The sequence below is a fragment of the Phalacrocorax carbo genome, chromosome 6 (genome assembly GCF_963921805.1).
Source record: "Phalacrocorax carbo chromosome 6, bPhaCar2.1, whole genome shotgun sequence".
NCBI classification, from domain to species: Eukaryota; Metazoa; Chordata; class Aves; order Suliformes; family Phalacrocoracidae; genus Phalacrocorax; species Phalacrocorax carbo.
In genome coordinates, this window is record NC_087518.1 from 23,730,136 (window position 1) to 23,753,429 (window position 23,294).

Below are 23,294 nucleotides of genomic sequence, written 5' to 3' on the forward strand. Positions count from 1 at the left end.
GCATGCTGGGCGAGCCCAAGCGGGGATATTCCACTGGCAAGCTGCCACACAACAGCATGGAGCTGACTTACAAACTGCAATGAGAGACTGTACTTTCTGTGTGACAATAAGTGGGATTCACCACGCAATGGTTTCGGGCTGGCATGGATGGAAAGGGCTCAGGACATGCTGAGTAGGAGCATCCCCTTGTAGGAATGTGTGCATGTGTGTGCTAGACTCTTCTGGCTTTCAGGCGCAATTTGAGGGTTTGAATATAACACCTGCTAGCTCCCACCTGCAGCTTTGTCAGTGGCTTCATTTCAGCCACACTTGACTTAGACTCCATAGGTGAAATGTACGGCAGCTATTTTTGCAGGTTGCATCTTTTAGGGGTAATTAGTACTTTTTTTTTTTTGCATAAGTGCAACCTTATGTTCTCTTCCATAAGTCCAATTCAGAAAGCTATTTAAAGGTGGGCTGAAGCCAAAATGTCCAAACTAATCCCTGGGAAATGAGAGCACTTGCACTTTACTGGCTAAATTAGAGTACTTTTTGGGGAGTAGGGGTGTTTTAAAACATTTGGAACAGATCCATCTGTGGAATTGTTTAGCTCCAGCCTCTAGTGTTTCTGTTGCTACAGAACAGCCCATAAAAACTACAGACTGAACCATAGCACATACATAAATAACCACAAACACCATGTGCCATGTTTAGCTTATTTTCTCATTTTCTATTCTTTGCCCATAGGTTATGGAGCCTCTATCTTTGGAGGCATTCAAAACCCACCTGGACAATGTCCTGAGCAACCTTCTGTAGGTGGCCCTTCTTCACACAGGGAAGTTAGACTAGGAGATCCTCAAAGGTCCCTTTCAGTCTCAACTATTCTGTGATTCTGTTATCCTGTGCTGGTTTTTTTTTTTTTGTTTGGCTGTTTTTTTCTTTTTACCTGTTGTGCTTTATCATATGCCCCATAGTTTGGGATGCAATTTTCAAGTTTGAACGCATTTTTATGATTCCCCCACCAGCAGCTATTTTTAGTCAGTGAATACTTGCTGAAGGACTGAATAGCTGAATCTAGATTTTAGCAAGTGGAGCATGTGAGATACTTCAGGTGTTTGACTGCATTTTGGGAGGGCTGAAGGAATGCTGACTATCGTGGCACTTGTAGGATTACCTCTTAGGAAAGGAATGCAGAGATGGGTGATCTTCTGTCAGTGCCAGGCCTTTCACAGGCTCTATATTTTTATTTCTGCATTTAGGTTTTTGCAGTGATCCTACTGATCACTCTTGTCTTCAGGAGTTTTGAAGCCCCCCCTCACCCCTGCATGTATTTTGCATCATTCCACCCTCTATCCTTGCAAACTGCCATTTAACTCCTAGAATGGTGTGCATGAATTATGGGTCACCTTTAACTTCTGTGGGGTTCTGGGGTGGGAAAAATCCCATATTCCAGGATTAATTTTGACCCAGGTAAGCCAGGTAAGGTAATTTTGACTCAGGTAAGGTTGATTATACTTTCCTGTCCTGGGTCCCCAGTGGAGGTGAGCACAGCAGTGAATTGGAGGGAGACTGTACTTAGGATTGTCCTTGGCCAGTAGAAACAGACTTGAAGTGTGGATCTTAGATTGTGACTCCTCTGTTTCTGAATTTTGGGAGGTTTTTAGGAAGATGAGAGAGCCTCTGGGGGTCGGGATGTAGGTTTTGCATCAGGGTTGCTGGGACAGTGGACTTGAACGTTGGGCTGGTCTGGAAGTTTGGAGGAAAACTTTCACATCAAAATGTTCTGTATTTCAGTCTCCCATGCATACATGCTAGAGTAGGGAAAGCATAGCTTTCCCAACAGTTTTCTTGTTTGAGACACACCCTACCCCAGGACTTACTAATAAATCAGCTTGATTTTATCCTCTCTCTGCAAGGATACAAGGAAGAGAAATGTCTCTAAAGATTCTTTGTTACCTACTCGCTTGACTTGGGAAACAGGTAGAAACCCAGCAACAGGAGTACAGTAAGAAATGTAGTGGTGACAGAGAGCTGATAAAATCTGCATAGAATGAAAGCTGTGTGGATTTACATCAGCTACAAACCAGCTTTGTAGCTGGCTGTTCTAATCTAGCCTGTGTGGCTAAGCACCCTAAAATATGAGTTATTGGGACTGAAGTAAATGGACCTTTTTAACATGACACAAAGTCTGTTAACATCAGAATTGGTCTGATGTTCTGTCTGACATCCCTATTGTTAGGGTTTGCTGGGAGCAAAATAAGGCATTCATTCCCATCTTGGAACTGCAGCTGGGGAAGCAGCTGGCTCATCCGGGGAGATTTTCAGCGCTGGCAAAGGCCCTGCAAGGCATCGGTTGGGTTTTAAGGTTCTTGGCTCTGGGAATTGTGAGAATCGATCCTGTGCTCTACTGCACCTCCTCTTCATCAGTGTGGCTGTATATGCCCTTACTTCCACAACAGGCCTGTCCTGTACTTACTCACAAGGCCTGAAACAGTGTTAAGGTTGACACTGTATTCCTAGGTGTGCTTCTTCACAAGGAATGTATTTTCTCATCTCATTATTGTTGTTCTTTTTGGCAAGGTCACCTCCATAGAAAGTGATTAATTTGATAAAAGTATTTCTCTTGCCCTGGGCTCCTCTATTTGCTGCATAGTACCACGCTGTGTTAGTCGTGTTAGCTTTGTGTTACTGCACATAATATTAGACTTTGTATGAAGAATGTGCCCTTGATTTTCAGTGGGCACTGCTGTACAAGGGAATAGAACCTTCACAAAATGTGGAGTTCATGCAGATCTGAGTTCTGTTCCATCGCCTCTTGGTTCAATGAGGCTTAAAAGCTAAATTTTTACCTGTAAAAGGTTGCCAGAGCTATCAAGGACAGCCCACTACTTGGGGGTGTGTGTGTTTGCACGTGAATGTCTCCATTGCAGAGGCTTGGATTATTTAACTCTCTTGCGTTTTAAGATCAATGTTAATGCTGCCTTTGGAACTGGTGTTGCAGCAGAGCGTAATTATACTGCTTTCCCACTGGATTTACTGATATAGTGTATTGAAATTTCAGTTTCTCTTCTTGAAGTGCAGAAAACTGCTGTAATAATGGAAAAGCTACATTTGAGGAATTTGTATAACATCTGTTATTCAGCTAGAATTCCTCTTCCTCCCTTTTAGTTTTGCTTTAACTTTGAGGCCTTCATGTGCTTCAAAACAGTGTCTATTTATAATGCAACATATCAACTTGCTCAAACTCCAGCTCTAAATATGAAGTGAGCTCTTGGAGAGACAGAGAATTCTTTCTTGTAGTCTTAAAAAATAAAATTGATCTGCTTCAGTATGTCACTGAGCACAAGATGAGGCTCGGCTTTTCTCAGTTCTGTGTTGGGATTGTAATTTGGTTTTGAATTAATCCTGCTTTATGTGTTAGTCCCACATGGACATTACCAGTGCTTTTTGAATAAACAGCAGGGGCAGCAGTGGCAGTGAATGCAAAGAAGTGTAATAATATCCAAGGAACGGTGGGGAGCGTGCTATTAAGTGTGTCCGTAAGAGCTGTGTTTGATTCTGAAATGCTGAAGAATGTAGCTTTAAAACTTACTTCAGTCCTGATTACTAGTGATAGAATGAGGGGAAATGACTTCAAGCTGTGTCAGGAGAGGTTTAGATTGGATAGTAGGAAAAATTTCTTTACTGAAAGAGTGGTCAGGCATTGGAATTGGCTGCCCAGAGAGGTGGTGGAGTCACTGTCCCTGGAGGTATTTGAAAGACGTGTAGATGCTGCATTTCAGGGCATGGTTTAGGAAGCATGGTAGTGCTGTGTTGACATTTGGACTTGATTGATGATCCTAGAGGTCTTTTCCAACCTTAATGTTTCTATGATTCTATGACTTTGCTCATTACTACAGTCACTTGCTTACTTTTCTAAATCTGGGAAAATGTGCTTTTGGTAAATTACCTCTTTGTGACCAGAGTAGGGCAAACATGAATAGAGATGTCCTACAGCAGCTCATGAAGCTGAACACAGAGGTGTAGCTTAATGCACTCCATGGCACTGTAAACATCTCAGTGTATCTTCTGTGTTTCTACTATGTGGCTGCATTAAATACATATTGTGTGTTTGGGGCCTGGTCTTCTTCCAGGCCCACTCTCTGTCTATGTGTAATGCATGTCTATTAGCACATTACCTCTTAAATGTAGTTAAATGCTTTCAGTCATCTGTTGGCAGTAACTTCAGCATCCATGCAACTGCACCAGAGCATGTGGAATTGCTTCATGTTTGGTCCTGGGGAGAGTGGCAGAGCAATGAACTTTTTATTAGTGTGCCAAGAACATCGTACTTTGCAGTGGTTTATTCAGTCAGATAATATTATACAAGCTCTTAGAATACATAACTGCAAAAATGTGTATCTCATTAAAAAACAAAACCAAGCAAGTCAAAATCCCACTACTGTTTGCTCTTCTAAAGTGTCTTCCAAGGCATTTTTGAGTGCAACGCCAGGCTACTTGGTGTTGAAGGTAACTTAAATGTTTAGGGAAGAATGCCCTGGGCAAATGACACAATGATGCAAATTAGGTGTTCTCAAATAACCCACAGTATTTCAAACTAGTATGAGCTTACTTGCTGAAACTCAAATTTGGCCATCCACTTTCTACTCTGTAGCTTCTGATGCAGCTGAAAGAAGGTTGGAAATGATCTGCTTGCACGTGTGAAAACTAGACAAAAGTGTAGTTCTCACATACTGGTAAGTTTAAAACAACACTCTTCCTTGTCCCAGCTAGGATGATTTCCCTGTCCTATGTAAAGACTTAAACAATTTCTTGAATAATCTTGTATGTCTGAGAGTTGCTGGTTAGCTAGATTTGGTTAATGTGTGGTATTTTTAAGGACTCTTACACAGCTCTGTTGGAGCCCATGCTTTTTGATCTTTACCTTGGAGACTAGCATGGGAGACAAACTTCAGCCTTAGGCTAAGAAGTTGGAAGCAGTTACTGCACAAAGGGGATGAGGACAGTTGGCTACCCATTCATATCTGAAGGACAACATGGTCGAGCAGCTACAGGCTCACTTCTCCCCACTCCTTCCTCCTGCCCATAGTTTTGTTCTTCTACCTTGGTTTCCTCCTTAACTCCATTGTAGTCTCTGCCATGCAGGTTCCCATGATCTCCCTGCTGCCACTGTTATCCTGTGCCACTGTCTCGACTGTCTTCCCTTATCTTTTCCTGTGGACTCATGCTTTGTTTCCTCCTTGTGTAAGAGTTGCTTTCTCCCTTGACACTAGTAGTTCTCATGGCAATTTTCTTCTCCAGCTCCCAGCTCTCCTTGCTGAAGAGCCTCTTTCTCCCCTCCCTGCTTCCCACTATGTTCATGTGGCTCGGCCAGCTGGGCAGCAGCATCATGTTTCAGGCCTAAAGGCCCTCAGCAATACCAGGCACTGCCAAGCACGAGTAAGAAGGGGAGGGGGAGGAGGTTTAACCTTGGCTTAAGGCCTTGTCTATGCACAGAAATTACTGCTTTTCATTGAACTTTTAAAAATAAAGCTGGGTTGAGTTAAACTGTGCAGTAGGCTCCGGGATGTCCTTATTCCAGCCGAAACTGCAATTATTCCAGTTTATTGTTTGAGCACAGATGTAACACAGGTGTTACTGCTGCAGCAAAATCTGTTTGAACGAGAATGAAATTTTCCTGGACCTGGTTCTGGAAGAGCATTAGGATTGCTCCAAATTAGATGCCATTTGTAAGAGGCTCCTGAGTGGCTATGAGCTACTGGATCTTGGCAGGACTCTGGCAACCCTATACCTGAGGCATGCTATGCATGTCCTCTGGCAGAGCTCTTCCTCCCCAAAAATACTGCTTGATGCCTCACTTGTCCTGTCTCTGGGAATGGCAGAGTGGCATGGTGAGCTGAGGTCTGCGGGGAGGCGCCTCTGCTGACATGGCCAGACTGGTACCAAAATGGAAAAAATTGGCATCTCCCCTGATATGTGATCTCAGCCTGAACCAGTCAGGGCCCCGAGCTGAGCCCGGTCTTGGCCCTGTGTTTTATTTACATCTGACCCCTTCAAAAGTCCATGGCTCCTCCCCGTCATTGTGGCAGCTTCCTTGCCCCTCAGCACTGCAGGCTCTTCCTGATTTGTGTCCTGATGAATGAGGGGTTTGTGTCTTTTTTGAACACCATTGACTCTGCAGAGGCGCCAACAGCTGCAGCGCCACTGGGGGCATGTTACATCCCCTCCCTCACCCATGCCGAGTCCTAGGGGCCTGCAGTGCCTGTCCTGCCCAGCCACATGGCTGGCTGGGGACAGCCTGGGGTGGCTCTCAGCTTCTGGTCCTGGAGCTGTCGTTGGCCAGTTGGAAGCTTTGCAGGATAAAGGCTTTTCATTGCTGCCTGTGTCTGCCAACTCCTATTGCAATTAAAGGGTAATCTTTTCTAAATGGTGCTAAATTGAGGCTAAATCCCTCCCTCATGCCACATAAGAGGATGAATCCCCAGTTTTCTAAAAACAGCTTATTGTTTGGGCCACTGTCCAACTGACCCGTACAACAATGGTCTGGATAATTTGTCAGTTGAAGGGACTCAAACTTTTTGGTCTGTGTAGCTCCTGCCCTATGGATGATATGGAGAAGTAGATTATTTTTTTACCACTTCCTTGTATTGCATTTTGTTTGAAACTTAGGAGAAGTTTTTGCTCGCTGAAGTCCTTATTCTGGCTGCTCTGTGCTGGGGAGATGACTTTTCCAATGACCATATGTGCTGGGTCTGTGCTGGCAGCCATCAGCTCATGAGCCACTGGCCGTGCATGGTGTGTTATGTCAAAGAAAACAGTTCTGGCAGCATGTTTTGTTTTAATCAAGGCAACAGTTGCATAAAACTGTAGCTTAAATTACTGTTGTTTAACACAAGGCTACTGCCACAACATAAGTCATTGGGGAGGGGGCTAACTTTTGACCTCTCTTTTGGGATTGCTGATCTGGATTAATAAACATGATATGCAACAAATTGCAACCTCGGGGAGAGGCCTTTTGATCACTTGTTATCGGTGAACTACTGTGTCTGTAGGACAAGCTGCAGTCAAAAGTTTATTTGCTTATAAATATGTGGATTTTTTTTAAAAAAAGGCCTTTAAATAAGGAAATGCAGTTGAGTAGCAAGGAGTAAGGGGGCAAGAATGGGGGTACAAATTGGTACCCAACTCACCAGTGGATGTGCTACTGTAAAATGTATCCAGAAGCTTGCTTTTATTCCATATTTTAACAAAAGTTCCTTTGGAGGGGGGAAAAACTCCAAAAAACATTTGGGGGATTTCAGTGGGATGATTCCAGCAGTAGGATCTGAAATCCTGTAGGATATTTAATGAAGTATTGTTAAATAAAATCCTCTACTGTTACATAATGTTTTCTTTCCTCCTTCACTTATGACCACATATATAAACATCCGTAACATTTCCTACAAAGATCAGACCTGGTTTGACTTTATTAGTGTGTATATGGGCTCCAGGACTAGATGACTCCTGAAATAGTCTGGTCTCACCAAAGTGTAAGAGTTGGCAGTTCTTGCTAGGATGCTGGCAGATGGGTTCAAATGCATAACTTCCTCAGACAGGTGACTTTAGGCAGCTGAACCTTTATAGAGATGTTTGGATTATAACTGACAGCAATGAAACCTGTGTTATGTTCCTACTAAATGTGAATTCACAACTTGAGTCGAGATGTGTTTACTTGTTTAAAGATGGGGTTTCAATTAGCAGCTACCATTTGTAGCAAGTATTCAGAAAGAGGGCTGCACCCACATGAAGGGACTGTGGCTGGAGATATGGTAAAAATCTTTAACAGACATCCCTGTCTTGGAAAACAAAACATAAGCAAAATTGAAGACCTGGTCGAACAGCTGTGCTGATGAAAAGTGGCCTTTGAATTAGTCCTTGCAGCAGTTAAAAAATGAAGTTCCCTCACATGTCCAAAATCCTAAATGAAGTTTCCTGTATGCATTTTTTTAAGTTGGTAATGACATTTGTTTCTTTTTAGTGGGTATGGAAATGAGAGCATGGCTGAGGAACGTAAACATTCCTGTGTGTTTCCTGCTGATCTGCTGTGTTGCAGTCTCCTGCCTTGCCAACATCAGGGGTGTGATGAACTTGTGAGCACAAGAAACTAAAACTAGATCCATTCAGAGGAAGACAAATACTTCCTTTGTATTTTTAACAAATACTTCACCGTCACTTCATTAGTACTCCCTAAAAAGAGATAGTCTGAACTTAGCCCTTACCTCTTTTTATTGGGTTTCTGTGTACGTAGTTATGTTTTGTGGTGTTTAACAAGAAATTTGGGATCTGCTACTTGTGGTCAGGATTTTACATTTATCATGGCTGTATTTGCTGTCTGCCATGCAAACCACAGAGTTCTGCATACCTTTACACAGAGGATGTAAATCATACCGGATTTGCATGAGTAGCCCATCTACACAAGTTTACAGTTGGAAACAATGACTCATAGAGCAAAGCAGCAAAAATGAGGTGCTCATCTCCTAAAATGATGAAGCACATGTAATTATTTTTAAACTTGTCTGGACTGAGGAGAAGATCAGTTCACTAGATGTACATACAAAGTTTCAGCCTTCTTAGTTAGAAATTAATTCTTTAATGAAATACAAGATATATTTATGCTTTGACTTAGCTATAAACAGATGTATTCCACCAGCTATTTTAGGAGCTCTAACTGTGATCTGTTTTTTGAAGACTCCAAAATTCACAGACTTGACTTAATGCCTTTTATTTCTGAATGTCTAGAACTTTGGAATAAAATAACATCAATTAATCAGGACTATCAAAGACAAGAAACCTGAAAAGATTGCTAAAGCTTTATCTACTCCTTGCCTTTGTAATGTTTTTTGCAGTTTATTACTGTGTGCTACTCCATCATGCTGTTTGAACATCTTCATTGCTCTTCATTGGATCCTCTGGAGCTCTAGTGTCATTAGATGTCTGCTGAGCAATTCTCTGAAGAGTTTGGTAATTCCACCTTTTCTATGTTGAACCCTGCAAATTTTGAGGCATCTTTTAACCCTGAAGATTTTTGCATTTTTCTTAATGGTTTCCTTTTCTGTTAGTCTTTACTATTTTGTGCACTCTGCACCTGTCTGCATGTTTTTTGTGTGTTTTGTATTCTCGGTTGTAGCTTCCTTGGCTGTTCACTTGTATTCTTCTTACTCTAACCTGTGTTGTGTTTCCGACAACCTTATTCACTAGCAGTTCAGGCAAGATACGTTAAAGCTTATGTTATTTTATGTCTTAATGCAATCAATTTGGATCAATGCCATTCTGCTGTATGGTCAGGGAGGAAGACCTACAACAGGAGGGAGACTGCCTTTGGACTATATTTGGCTGCTGATCTCACTGTGATCAGCATGGATTCTTGTCACAGGCATCTTGTGTGCAGAGCACAAGCTGGACCTTGTCTGTAGCAGGTGACTTCACATTGCTTCAGCTTTGCTTTTGTAGCAGCTCTGTGCTAGTGAAGATAGATTCCCTTGTGTTAACAATGGCATTTTTTTGTGTGTGTGTGTACCTGTTAAACTAAAGCCTTGTGAGGAGAGCTCTCACTTCTGGGGTAATAGATAAATTGAAATTTTGTAAGACACTGTGTTAAATTTAGATCTAATTGAAGAAAAATGAATTGGCCAAAGGGGCTGCAAGATTTTATAAAGTGACATGGTTTTTGTCATTTGGAGAGTCCTAATTGAAGGAATGCTTGACGTTTTAAACACAAGAACCTTGCACGGCCGGAAGACTGGTAAGCACTGAAGGATTGATGCTTTTAATGGGGATCTGTGATTCACAGCAGTAGGACCTCTGCATTCACAGCTGTGAGTGGTAATTTTTTGTAATTTGAAACAACACATGATGCTTATTAAAATCATTAAGAGCTGAAAAGTGAAGACTTTGTGATTTTTATTTTTATTTTTATTTAGCACTGACCATGGAGAAAGTTAACAACTGTATTGAATGAGGCTTCCTGGGTGTGTTTAAGTTGTCCTACTAAAGCCAGCAATGGTACAAAAAACTAGCAAGAAATCACTACTAGAATAACATATTTGTAAATCTGGGGAAGATTTCAAACACACTGATGGCTTGTTTCTTTCTGTGATACAAACAGAATCTGTGTAGCATTTATGAAGACTATGTGTATCTTCTGATATGGTCTATTTTCTACACTTGTTTTTATCAGTCTAATCTTTTACTATCTTCCACTTATATTCCTGTAAGTGAAAGCAGTGCTGAAGTCCTTGGTGTAAAATTTAGGGCAGGTAGTGGGAACAGGAAAGACTTTGTTTTAGAGCTGTATTTTTGAGCCAGCAATTATGGCTGGAAATGGCAAGAATGGTATTTGTCAAAAGTTAACTACAAAGGTCATTAAAGTGCTGCCATGACACTTTGGCGTTACTCAGTAGGGAGAAGAATCATAGAATCATTAAGGTTGGAAAAGACCTCTAGAATAATCAAGTCCAACCATTAACCTAGCACCACTATGCCTCCTAAACCATGCCCTGAAGTGCCACGTCTGCACATGTTCTGAACACCTCCAGGGATGGTGACTCCACCACCTTTCTGGGCAGCCTGTTCCAATGCCTGACCACTCTCTCAGTTAAGAATTTTTTCTTAATATCCAATCTAAACCTTCCCTGATGTGTTTACCACTTAAAATAAGCTCTGGTTCTCTGTATAGCAGACACTACCCAATAGGCAATTCTGGTATAACAGAAACAGCATGCAACATAAAATGTGCTGGAAAAGATGACATCACAGCTCTTGAAGGCTAAGAGAGAGTGTTGAAATTACTTATAAGCTCAGAATCAAAAATCCAGGAGGAGCCTGTGACACCAAAATACAAGCATCAGCTAATTCAGGGCTGTGTCTTTCCACTTTTCCTTCACACTGAAGGAGCCTCACGGGACAGACAGCCTCTGCTGAAGTCACCAGGGCTACCAGCAGGCAGGTATAGGATGTGAGGAAGGATGTCCAGGTCTGACTCTTAAGTTCCCATAGCTAATGACTGGTGACAGTACCAGGAATCTACAGCGAGTACCAAGAAACAAACATAAGCTGTAGAAAACTTTTTATGCTCAAGGTTCTCATTTAAAGAACCTTGTATTGTGAACAAATTAGTTCAAGAGGTGAAGGACCTTCTGGAACTTAGAAGACTGTTTAAATTAAAGGACAACACAAAATTCAGTTGATGTAACAGGTTATTTTTGGAGCACAATCAAGTTAATGAGTGTATCATCAGCATTCTTTAATATTACTTCCTTTTATAGTTAGGTATCTCTTTAGCCAACTTCAAAGGTGGTTTTTTTTAGACCTTTAAGTGCTTCTTTGAAAAGCAGGAGAGAAGGAAAAATTACTTTCTCTCCTACCATGGCACAATTAGTTAATGTGTGGCTCTGACATCCATTAGAAATTCACAAAGAAAGAAGGCAGACTATTCATGCTTTAGAAAAAGACCTCAGGTTTTCTTTGGGAATGTCAAGGTGCTTAATATTATGGATGCCTTTTGTTCTGGCTTCACAGGGAATTTTGTGGCTCCTTTTGATGTCAAGGTGCTGAAGCACCTGTCAAGGTGCTGAAGCCTTGATGGCAAGGAAATAAAAGAATGGGCTTGCGGTAATGTTGATTTCATCAACGTATTAAAGTATCTTGGTGTTCCTAAACAACTCTTTAAAATTCTACAGAATTGTAGTTGTTTGTCATAATTGAACAACCCAATGTTAATGAGCAAACCCCAGTGCTGGAAGGTTGGATTGTTTGTGGTTGCCTGTGTGACAACAGGGATTAAGCCACCTCTTGTTATTTGGTGCCAAATGCAGACACCTTTATTATTCAGGTGGAATTTGTGATAAAATCTGAAGTCTGAGCACAAAGTAGGTGGGTACCTGATCGTCATTCTTCAGGTAGTTGGAAAATGGGTATCTGGAAATACAGTGATTGTGTATCGACAAAAATGAGGAAAATTAATGTGAAACTGATATAGTGGATTTTTAAAAAAATTTATAGTGTAGAATAAATATTTACTTTCTAGCTATTCCAAGGAATGGCCATGGGGCATAAAAAGCAAGCAGGAATCTTTCTGATGATAGTAACTGCAGGTGTCCTCTAATTATTAAAATGATATGGCACTTGAAAGAATCTACATAAGAGGTGCCAAAGCAGCCCATGGTACTGTTAAGTTTGGGCTTTAAAGACTGTGGGTTTGCTCATAAGGTGGAAAACAAAAATGAGCTTAAATCATGAGTAGTATGAGTAATATTTAAATGTTTGAAGAGAAAGAGAAAGCACTTGCTTTGCTGCTGATACAGCGTCATGGAGAATTTGGTGATTTAGGACCTCTCAAATGGTTACAGATCAATAGCACATCCCAGCATAACTGGGCCTGGGTACAGTCTCTTTGGGTACCATGTATGCTGCTTAGAGTGGGCTTGAACGAAGGGGTGGGATCCATAATGGCTTCAGCATGTATGTGCTTGTGTGCAGGTCTGTTGTTTACGGTGTCCGTTTCAGCAAAACCTCTTGCTCTTCCCATCTGCCAGTGAGAAAGAACAGTGTATGTTATTTCTTTATTTTGACAGGCATTCTGCTCTGAAATAAGCAGCAACTGCTGTAACCCTGATGGGGCTTTGTAAAAATAGCTACCAGCACATTTGGGATGCTGTGTGATGGGACTGCTTCCTCCTTGCCTGTGTGGTTTGCTGGTGGGACCCAAGGGGAGGGATGTGACTATAACGGAAGCCTTTGCTTCCTGTTTGCCTGTGTTAAGTAATGCACCAGTGCTTCGTTTCCTCCTGTATTTATAGTTCTCTATTCCCCAGTCCTTTCCTTTCCTCCAGAAAGTGTCTCGTGGAGTTGTGTAGATTGAAATGCATTTGTTCCCCCTTTTTTTGATCATGGAAAAAGCCTGCCCTTGAATCCTTTGCCAGTGATATCACTAGCAGCTAGATGTCTGAGCATGGTGGCGAGTACCCGTACAGCACTCCCTCTAGATGTACTGATTCAGCTGCATGTTTCAGATTAAATGGTGCACAGCAGTGACTTGGCCGTGTGTGCTATCACAGTTGGCGGTTGCTGTTTACTGGCTGATTGTAGAAATTGTGTTACGAGAAGGCTGTTTTTTCACCTTCCCTTCTTGCTTTTTAACTCAAACGCAAATGTTTGAGTTAATAAAGGCCCAAATGTGTCTGTCTAATGGTTGTATATTGTTTTAAAAAACCAAACAATAACAGGCAATGGTAAGTGGATATGCTGTAGTTCAGTGTGAAGCCTGGATGTTGGCTGCAAGCAAGAGATGTGAAATAAAATCAAGAGGCACATCTGGAGTTTGTAAATTCTGTACTAGCTGGACACAAAAGGTTACGCAACTGTAGTTGGATTAAATTCTCTGGGTCTTTGCTCAGGTTCCAAGTGGAAAATAAATTTGCTATTCAGGTATAAGAAGGTTTTTAATGGAAAGGCTATTAAGATAACAAGAAAAAGTCTGCTTTTGTAGTACAGAAATTGCTACTAAGGGTATATTTGATGATATATGCCTTGTGCAGTATTGTGCTTGTATGTCAGAATGATTGAAGACCACTAAGACCAGAAAGCCTGACTAGTAGGTTTGGTTTTTATATAGTTCTCTCTGTATAAGGTAAATGAGCACAGGTAACTAACATATGCAGTAAGTGATTCCACAGTTACCATTCAGACTCCTTTTACTACTTCAGTGATTAAAAGTGTGCTTAGGTATTTTAAATAATTAGTTTGAGATTTTTTTTTCTTTTATTTTCCCCCAAAGTGCCTCGTGTCTTGGTTCATTGTGGTACTAGCAACTCACACGTTTTATATGTGCTGGGCCATGTTTACGCAACCGTATTTCACACTCCTTGTAGACCAGGGCTTGTTCATGGAAACCTCTATTATTGCTACACCACAGGAAGTTGCTATCCTGTTCAACAAGCAGCATGGTAATGAGCTTTACATTAAATATGTTTTGCAGGATGCGACTTACTTCCTCTTGTTTCTTGAGTGGGTGTGCCCACTCAGCAGGCAAGCATTATTTTTAGTCAGGAGGATTCCTCATGCAATGAGGTGCTAATGCCCATTAACTATTCCATGTTAAAAAAAAAAAAAGTTGTAACATGAGCATTACTGCAGAATTTCATGCTCACTGTTAGCCGTATAGATAAAAGATAATTTGTTAGTGCACTGCGGAAGGTTTTACTCCCTAAGTCTTAGTACTGAAGAGAATGGAGTGAGGCTTCTAATGCTGTCATCTGTGTGTATGGGTGCTCCTTTGGTTACCAGTGATAAAAGAGTGAGTGGAAACTGTGTCCTCTTATCCCTGAATGTTCAAACTTGCTCCCACTTAAAAGAATAGTCTTCTCAGTTCTCTAATTGCAAATGCAGTGTTGGGGCAGAGGAGGTGAGAGAAAGATTAAGTCTAATTTCTTGGGACTGGGTGCTGAACCAAGGAGCAGTTCCCTCAGCACTGATTAAATTCTTGGTTGACCTTGTAGAACTCTGCAAGTAAACATCAGTTGCATAAGCAGGTTGTGTTCATATTTAATAAGAAACCTTTTCATGTGAGAATGAGGGGTTATATTTTGTATTTTACTTTTATTCTAACTTTATAGAAAAGTAGTCCATAATATTGCAGCAACATCTCTCAATTGTTAAGTTAACCCATCATGCTGAAGGACATGCAGAGACTTATATGAGACTAGATAAGGAGCCTGATGCCCCAAATTTCTGGAACGTCACTTCGTTTCCTCACAATTGCAGTCTATTATTTAACAGTAATGACACAGGGAGAGCTCCTTACGAAGATTGTTCTTCTGCTCCCGCTCTGTCTTCAGCGTCTCTAAGGCCTCCTCAAGCTGGCGTTCGGAGATCTCCTTCAGCCGCATGGCATCTTCTAGCTGGCTATTGAGAAATTCTGTTTCCTCTTCAAGCCTTTTGATTTCATGTTTCAGGCCTTCAAACTCCACCTGGAGATATACAAATGGAGGAGGAAAAAATCCTAATGAAAACGTCTGCCCGCAAAGCACTAAGAAATTTTACTTTTGAATGTTTGCTTTCATTAAATATGGTGAGAATAGAATAATTTTTTCAGTTCTGCAATCTAGTTTTGGCAGTTTGACTACAAACACTGCTAACATAATTACCTTCACAGAGATCATGGAATAAAATTTCTAAGCAAACCATCAAATGTTCTGATCTATTCCAGCTTAGTTAAGACAGGTGGGAGATAGTGTGTGATACAGAGGCATCACAAAACAGGCTCTCCTAGCACATTATGCAAATTCTTTCTTTTTGATTAACAAATTCCCCGGCCAACCTTCCCACAAATTGAAGTTCAATACTTCCAAAACCAAGCATCACAAAGCTATGCTTCTGACACTGCTGCTAGAACATGCTTTGCAGAGTTCTGCAAAGAGACATTGAAACACTAGTGTAGCACAAAGACTAAACCAAGTAACAAAGCAGACCGGTAGAGACTTCGTTTCCGAAGAGAGACAGCAATGGAAGGACTTAGAGGTCAAAGCAGAAGCAATAAAAGCCTTATGACTGCATATAAACAGAGTCAGAAAGGACTTAAACATTTTGAGACAACTCTTGGTACTAAAAGATAGACCTTATAGTCTCAAAAGCAGTACAAACAGAAAAGAAGTGGCTGGGGGTTCAAACAAGACAGAACCACGCCGTAACAGAGGAATTAACTGGTACTACCAAAGAAATGCTCACTATTTTTAAAAACTTGCCTGATTTTGTTTCAGGACAGACACTTGTTTCTGGAGACAGATGTTCTCCTCTTCAAGCTCAGTGTAGTCTTGCAGCAAACGTGCTTCTCGGAATTTGTATTCCTTAATATCATCTCGCAGACGGGCCCTTTGGATCTCCACATTCTGATTGACCTGGAAAAACAAAGAAACCCCAAAATGATGGTGATTTGGTCAGCTACAATTAGATTTCAAAATTTTATCCTTCCTAACGTGCATTAATCAATTACATTCTATTCAAACAGAAACTCTCTCCCGGCACCAAAATGAAATTACAGAAAACCAAGTCAAGTCATTGACTCAATAATTAGATTTTTGTTTTCTTGCATCTCTTACAAATTTTCATCCTTGACTCAAAGAAAAGTTAATGAGCAAGCAGGGAAAGCACCACTCATGCCTATGTCATCTCACTGGCTGTAAGCAACAGGCAGAAGTTTTCCAGATCAGAAGTCAATGTCTGAATCTGTTAACACTTAAACAAAAAGGGCCTTTTCACATGAGAAAGACAGATTCAGATGACTCCAGATGTTCTTATTTGGACATGTATTTGCTGCTGCATTTCAACAGACCTTTTCTTTATGCAGTAATTTGGAAATATGTTCTAATGAATCCTTTTGGAAAGAGACACTAAGTTAGAACTCAAATGAAATCCAAAATCCCAGGTAGAAAGAAATAGCAACTGTGGTTGACTTATAAAATATACCCTCCCCTCAGCCCCTAGAATTATGAAAGAGCTTAAAGAAAGACTTTAAAAAAAAAATAAATCACCATTATCATTTTGGGATAGACAAGAAGTAAAAATCAATATATTGGTGAAGCATGATATTTAGATCTTTTGTGAATATACACAGACACTTAAATAAATTGAGCTAGGACACATCCAGCTATGTGAATGGCTCCCTGTAACTTAGTTCTATTTTCTTCCAATGTTATTTTCCTTCAAGCCACATCTTTAAATACAAAAGTGAAAAATATGTTCTGAAACATTAGCAGAAATATCTTCAGAGTTAGGCAAATAGGCAATATGTTGCCTATAAGTTGCCTATGAAAATAGTATCCAGATATCTTAGCAGACGTACCTGTGAAGTGACAGGATGGTTTTCCAAACAGTTTTAATTCACCTCAAAACAAATACGAGTTTGTGAAAGAGGCAGCCTGTCAATTCAGCTAGTTAGGTTATGGTATCTTATATCTGTCTTCATTTATCCAGCAGCCTAGCCAAGAAAGCTTCATCCTCTGGTATACAGACTCAGACTCCCTTAGTGTTCTCCACTTCTGGTTAGTAACAAGAACATCAGCAATGAATAAAACGTGGTGTCTGTATGTTAGGGAGCGTTTGGATTGTCTAGAGCTTAATGATGGTGATGATAGGGTTGAGTGTTTATGGGTAAGAACAGGGGGAATGCCAGTAAGAAAGATGTCATGGTTGGAGTCTGTTACAGACCACCCAATCAGCATGAAGAGGCAGATGAATTATTCTATAAGCGGCTGGGATAAGTCTCACAATTGCTAGCCCGTGTTCTCACGGGGGACTCCAACTTACCAGATATCTGCTGAAAATACAATACAGCAGAGAGGAAACAGTCTAGGAGGGTCCTGGGGTGTGTGGAAGGTAACTCCCTGACACAGCTGGTAAGTGGGCCGGCTAGGGAAGGCACCTGCTGGACCTGTTGTTCACGAACAGAAAAGGATTTGTGGGTGATGTGATGGATGTCATCTTCGGCATAGCAACCATGAAATGACAGCCTTTTTGATTCTCGGAGAAGTAAAGAGTGAGTCAGCAGAACTGCCGCCATGGACTTCCGAAGGGCAGACTTTGGCCCGTTTAGGAGACTGGTTGACCAAGTCCCTTGGGAGACAGCCCTGAAGGGCAAAGGAGTCTGGGAAGGTTGGACATTCTTCAAGAAGGAAGTCTTAAAGGCACAAGAACAGGCTGTCCCCACGTGCCAAAAGATGAAGCAGCAGGGACGAAGACCAGCCTGGCTGAACAGAGCACTCTGACTGGAACTCAATAAAAAAAGGAGAGCTTACCGCCTTTGGAAGAAGGGGCAGGCTGCTCAGGAGGACTATAAAGGTGTAGCAAGGTAATACAGGGAGAAAATTTAAGTGCCAAAGCCCAACTGGAGCTTAATCTGGCTACTGCCATAAAAGGCAATAAAAAATACTTCTATAAATACACTAGCAGCAAAAGGAGGGCTAAGGAGACTCTCCAGCCTTTATTAGATGCAGGGGGAAGCATAGTGACAAAGGCTGAGGAAAAGGCTCAGGTACTTAAAGCCTTCTTTGCCTCAGCCTTTAATACTAAGACCAGTTGTCCTCTGTGTACCCAGCCCCCTAAGCTGGAAGACAGGGTGTAAGGGACTAGAAACTTTTTTCAACATTATTGTCGGGCAAGTTTAACTACCAAAGCCTGATCACTACGGCAACTGAGTGGGACAGTTTAATCACTAAGGCAGACCCGACAGGAACGTGTGTCCCATTATCTCGGAGTACACGTCCTCTGCACGTGCACTCAGGCCCAGGGTCGACTGACAACGTATGGGGGGGTCTCGGACCCTCTAGAACTTTCAAGCACCCCCTAGTGACAGTACCGGGTATGCGCCCCACCACCAAGGGGTATGCAGAACAGTTATTGACTATGCAAGAGAGGAACCATATAAAAGAGGAAACCAGCAGAGACGACGAGGAGCGTTCTGGAACAACCGCCCCCTCCACCGGCTTCAAAAATACATCGGATCGCCTGAACTGCCACAGATCGTGGTGATAGCTATTGCAATGCTCTTATGCTTGCTCCCTCCTTCCCTCTCTCTCTCATTCCCTTTTCACCTTTACTCTCCTTCTTTGATTTTCTTTTGTGTACCTATTTTTGGCAAAATAAAGTAACTTGGCACTTGACTCTGTTTTGAGTCATAATTCTGTTTCCAAGATGTAAAAGGAACCTAGTCACAATAACACATCAGAGTTAATCAGGAGTTAAGCCCAGCCGCCCCCAACCTCCCAGAATTTTCTGAGGTTGGTTGGAAATGAAGGGGGTTTAACCTCTGCCAAAATGTTCAACCCAACAGTGCATCATGACACAGGGACAGGGAGCAGAATGCAGCCCCCATAATCCACGGGGAAATGCTTAAAAGACACCTAACAATAAGCAAGCTGTGCTGCAGGGTTGTGCTGCTGTGATGCTCTGGAAGGACAAATCCTGCTCCCTGTTCTTGACTCTGTCAACTCAACCTCTTATAAAAAGGCAATCTAGACTTATTTTGGGTATTAATTGGGCACTCACCAAAGAAAGCATAAACCATCATTTTAACAAAATCAAAACCAGATCAAGGGCTGGACCCTTTCCCTGGAGTGTGCACAAATCTTCACTGTTGCATCTCCTCTTGGAAGATGAGTTTGGTGACTGGGGGGTGTGTGGTGGGGGTGTGGGCTGGCATGACAGGAAGCGATGTATTGTTTTGAAAAGCCTCATGGCGCAGCTAGAGCTCAGTTTGGCCACAGTTGCTAGAGATAACAGAAACTGTTTTTGCAAATATGTTAACAACAAAAAGAGGGCCAAGGAGAATCTCCATCCTTTGTTGGATGCAGGGAAGAAATTTGCCACCAAGGATGAGGAAAAGGCTGAGGTACTTAATGCCTTCTTTGCCTCAGTCTTCAATAGTCAGACCAGTTATCCCCAGGGTGTTCAGCCCCCTGAGCTGGAAGGCAGGGATGGAGATCAGAACAAACCCCCCCATAATGCAGGAGGAGTCAGTTTACGACCTGCTGCGCCACCTGGAAGCTCACAAGTCTATGGCGCCGGATGGGATCCACCCGAGAGTACTGAGGGAGCTGGTGGAGGAGCTTGCCCAGCCACTCTCCATCAGTTATCAACCATCCTGGTTAACAAGGGAGGTCCCAGATGACAGAAGGAGGATCCAGGGAGATACAGGCCAGTCAGCCTGACCTTGGTACCGGGGAAGGTTATGGAGTGGTTCATCCTGAGTGAGCTCACAAGGCATGTGCAGGACAACCAGGGGATCAGGCCCAGTCAGCACGGCTTTGTGAAAGGCAGGTCCTGCCTGACCAACCTGATCTTATTCTATGACCAGGTGACCTGCCTAGTGGATGAGGGAAAGGCTGTGGATGATGTCTACCTGGACTTCAGCAAAGCCTTTGACACTGTCCCCCACAGCATCCTCCTAGAGAAGCTGGCTGCTCATGGCTTGGATGGGTATACTCTTTGCTGGGTAAAAAACTGGCTGGATGGCTGAGGCCAGAAAGTTGTGGTGAATGGAGCTAAATCTAGCTGGCGTCCAGTCATGAGTGGTGTTCCCCAGGGCTCAGTGTCAGGGCCAGTCTTGTTTAATATATGTGTCAATGATCTGGATGAGGTGATCAAGTGCACCCTCAGGAATTTTGCAGATGACGCAAAATTGGGTGGGAGTGTCGATCTGCTCCAGGGTAGGAAGGCTCTGCAGGGAGACCTGGGCAGGCTGGATTGTTGGGCTGAGGTTGACTGTGTGAGGTTTAACAAGGCCAAGTGCTGGCTCCTGCATTTGGGTCACAACAACCCCATGCAACGCTACAGGCCTGGATAAGAGTGGCTGGAGTGCTGCCTGGAGGAAAAGGACCTGGGGGTGTTGGTTGACAGCCAGCTGAACATGAGCCAGCAGTGTGCTCAGGTGGCCAATAAGGCCAATGGCATCCTGGCTTGTATCAGGGATAGTGTGGCTAGCAGGAGTAGGGAAGGAATTGTGCCCCTATACTCAGCATTGGTGAGGCCACACCTCGAATACTGTGTTCAGTTTTGGGCCCCTCACTACAAGAAGGACATTGAGGTGCTGGAGCATGACCAGAGGAGAGCATCGAAGCTAGTGAAGGGTCTGGAGAACAGACTTATGTGGAGCAGCTGAGGGAAGTGGGGTTATTTAGTGTGGAGAAGAGTAGGCTGAGGGGAGACCTCATGGCTCTCTACAACTGCCTGAAATGACATTGTAGTGTGTTGGGTGTTGGTCTCTTCTTCCAAGTAAGGAGTGATAGAGAGCGATAAGGTCTCCCCTCAGCCTCTTCTTCTCCAGGCTAAACAACCCCAGTTCCCTCAACCTCTCCTCAGAAGACTTGTTCTCTAGACCCTTCACCAACTTTGTTGCCCTTCTCTGGACATGTTCCAGCACCTCGATGTCCTTCTTGTACTGAGGGGCCCAAAACTGCACACAGTACTTGAGGTGCAGCGTCACCAGTGCCGAGTACAGGGGCACTATCACCTCCCTGCTCCTGCTGGCCACACTATTCCTGACATTAGCAAACACTTTGGCCCAGGCAACTGTAGTTCTGGACTGGCGATGCCACAGGTTTATTGCTTTGTGCAGCAAATTGTTAAGAGGACACAAAGTGGCACATAGATGCCTCTTTCCTTTATCCCATATGGAAGGTGGGCTTTTCACCCTCAGTTCTAACCGGGTCTATGACTGACTGATGCACAGGCCAAAGACTAGGTGGATGGCCATCATTTACCTTCTGGTACTGCTGCTTACTTGCTCTCTCCATTGCGATGCTGTGGCGTGCAACCTTTCCTTGGGAGGCTTTTTGTATCTAAATCCCACTGAAATATGTGTTTGTAAACGAATGTTTTTGAAGTGCAAGGTTTTGCATGGATTTCTGATTTTTTGTGACATTACCATATGATCCACCTTTGTCACTGGGATGCACAGTTGCTTGCTTGCACATAGTCCTCTATCTTGGGAGTTTGAGTTTGGAGCCTGTAGATGTCTCTGCCTGCAGAGCCCAGGACTCAGATCTCTGAGCTGACTTGAATTCTGTCTCTGCCCACCTGCTAACAACATTAAGCTTGAATATTGCCACTTTGCTCTTTCTGATGTTCTTGATTCAAATGTTAATTGATATTTTCTGTGTTGGTGTTTTTCAAGCTTTCTTTATCTTTGATTAGAAACAGCAGCTTAATTTTTAGGTCTGTGAAACATCAGGAACCACACTGTATTTTAGTCTTTTTTCCTCTTGCTGTCCCTTGGTGGATGTTATACAGCTTGTTTGCCAGGGGTGTCCTGCTTCTCAACAGTGAACAAACAGTCTGTATAGTACTCCATGTATGTGATTCTGGAGCACCTAAGGATTTTCTAAATACTGTAGGACAACACCCCCGCCCCCCAGACAAAAAAAACAAACCAAACAACCCCATTGTTTAGACTCTGCTCAATGTCTGTTTTCACCAGCTCGGAAATCTACGTGCTCCAAGGACTGCAAGCAACCAGGAGCTGTGCACAGGGAAAAATTTCACAGAATCATTAAGGTTGGAAAAGACCTCTAGGATCATCAAGTCCAACCATCAACGCAACACCACCATGCCTCCTAAACCATGGCCTGAAGTGCCATGTCTACACGTTTTTTGAACACCTCCAGGGATGGTGACTCCACCAATTGATCACCATTTGATGATTTACCTGAATTTTACCTTATCCTGCTTCTTATTTGCACCATTTTCATGTAAGGAAACAACAGAACTGGTGCACACCATGAAAATTTGGCAGCATAAGTGACATTCACTGGAAGATGTGCTGTCTCTGTTCACCAAGGCAGCTGTCCTTCTTTCTACTTGGAGATGGAGAGGAAAATTTTAAACTCAAAACTTCTGTGTTTATTGAAGAAAGGTTTGGTATTCTTGACATGCTGAGGAAGAGAGCTTAACACCCCTGAATGCTGCACAGGAGGAGGGTGTAGTAAAATAGAGAGCTTCGTCTCACAAGCTCCAGCCTTAACCTGCCGAGGAGATGATGGGGGTGATACATGGGAGGGAGTCCCAGGCTCCCTCCTAGGAACTGCTTTCAGTCAGGTGGTGCAACTTGAGCACAGTGTTAAGGCCGTTTAGAGGTTGAAAATATCTTCGGCTAGCATTAGTTGAAAAGTGTTAAAATCAATTTACTGTTATGTGTGGGGCTTTTGTAGACGAAGAAGGTTGAATTCAAATTTGCAATGCTTTCACTTCATGAGTATATGTAAATGCAAATTTTAAGCGATTACAGAGTAGACATTAAAATCACTAATAGTTTTAATGCCTTTTTTTCCCCTGCTGCTGCCCAGATGGCTATTTAGTAACTCACGACTGATGGGGTTGAGCAGTCTGTGGGAGTTTTATTTTTTTGTCAAAGAATAAACTGTGTACTTACTGCAGCATTGTGGTGAAACGGCAGGCAGCTTGTTTCAAAAAGCACTAAATGATCCTTTATTGTCCTGTGTATGATGAGGCATTAGCAAGCTCTGTGGGGTTGTCTCAGAATGCTAACCAATGCCCAGTACTTGGCCCTAGGCTATGTATAAACTGGTTAAACAAGTACCTGCATCTCTTTGCAATCTGACCTTGGTTTCTGATGCATGTTGGGTTTTTCTTTTGTTAATTGTCAACTATTTCTAACATAAGGAACCAAAGAATGTGAGATAAACTGACCAAAGGGAAAAAAGGTAGATTTTTCTTTAAAAGGTCATTTGGGCTTGTGTTCAAGCTGAAGAATTACACCAGCAAAACAT

The 23,294-nt window shown here is 42.5% G+C and overlaps 2 protein-coding genes across 3 annotated transcripts in view; one reads left to right on the top strand and one right to left on the bottom strand.

Annotated features, from left to right (window-relative positions):
* Positions 1–23,294, top strand: part of BICD2 (BICD cargo adaptor 2) — a 92,674-nt gene that overhangs the window by 14,121 nt on the left and 55,259 nt on the right. The window lies entirely within an intron of this gene.
* LOC135313993 (protein bicaudal D homolog 2-like) lies at positions 14,787–21,302 on the bottom strand. Its single transcript, XM_064455654.1, has 3 exons — positions 21,270–21,302; positions 15,759–15,911; positions 14,787–14,984 (listed from the first exon to the last, which is right to left on the bottom strand). The coding sequence occupies exons 1-3, from the start codon at positions 21,300–21,302 to the stop codon at positions 14,787–14,789; spliced, it is 384 nt and encodes a 127-aa protein (XP_064311724.1).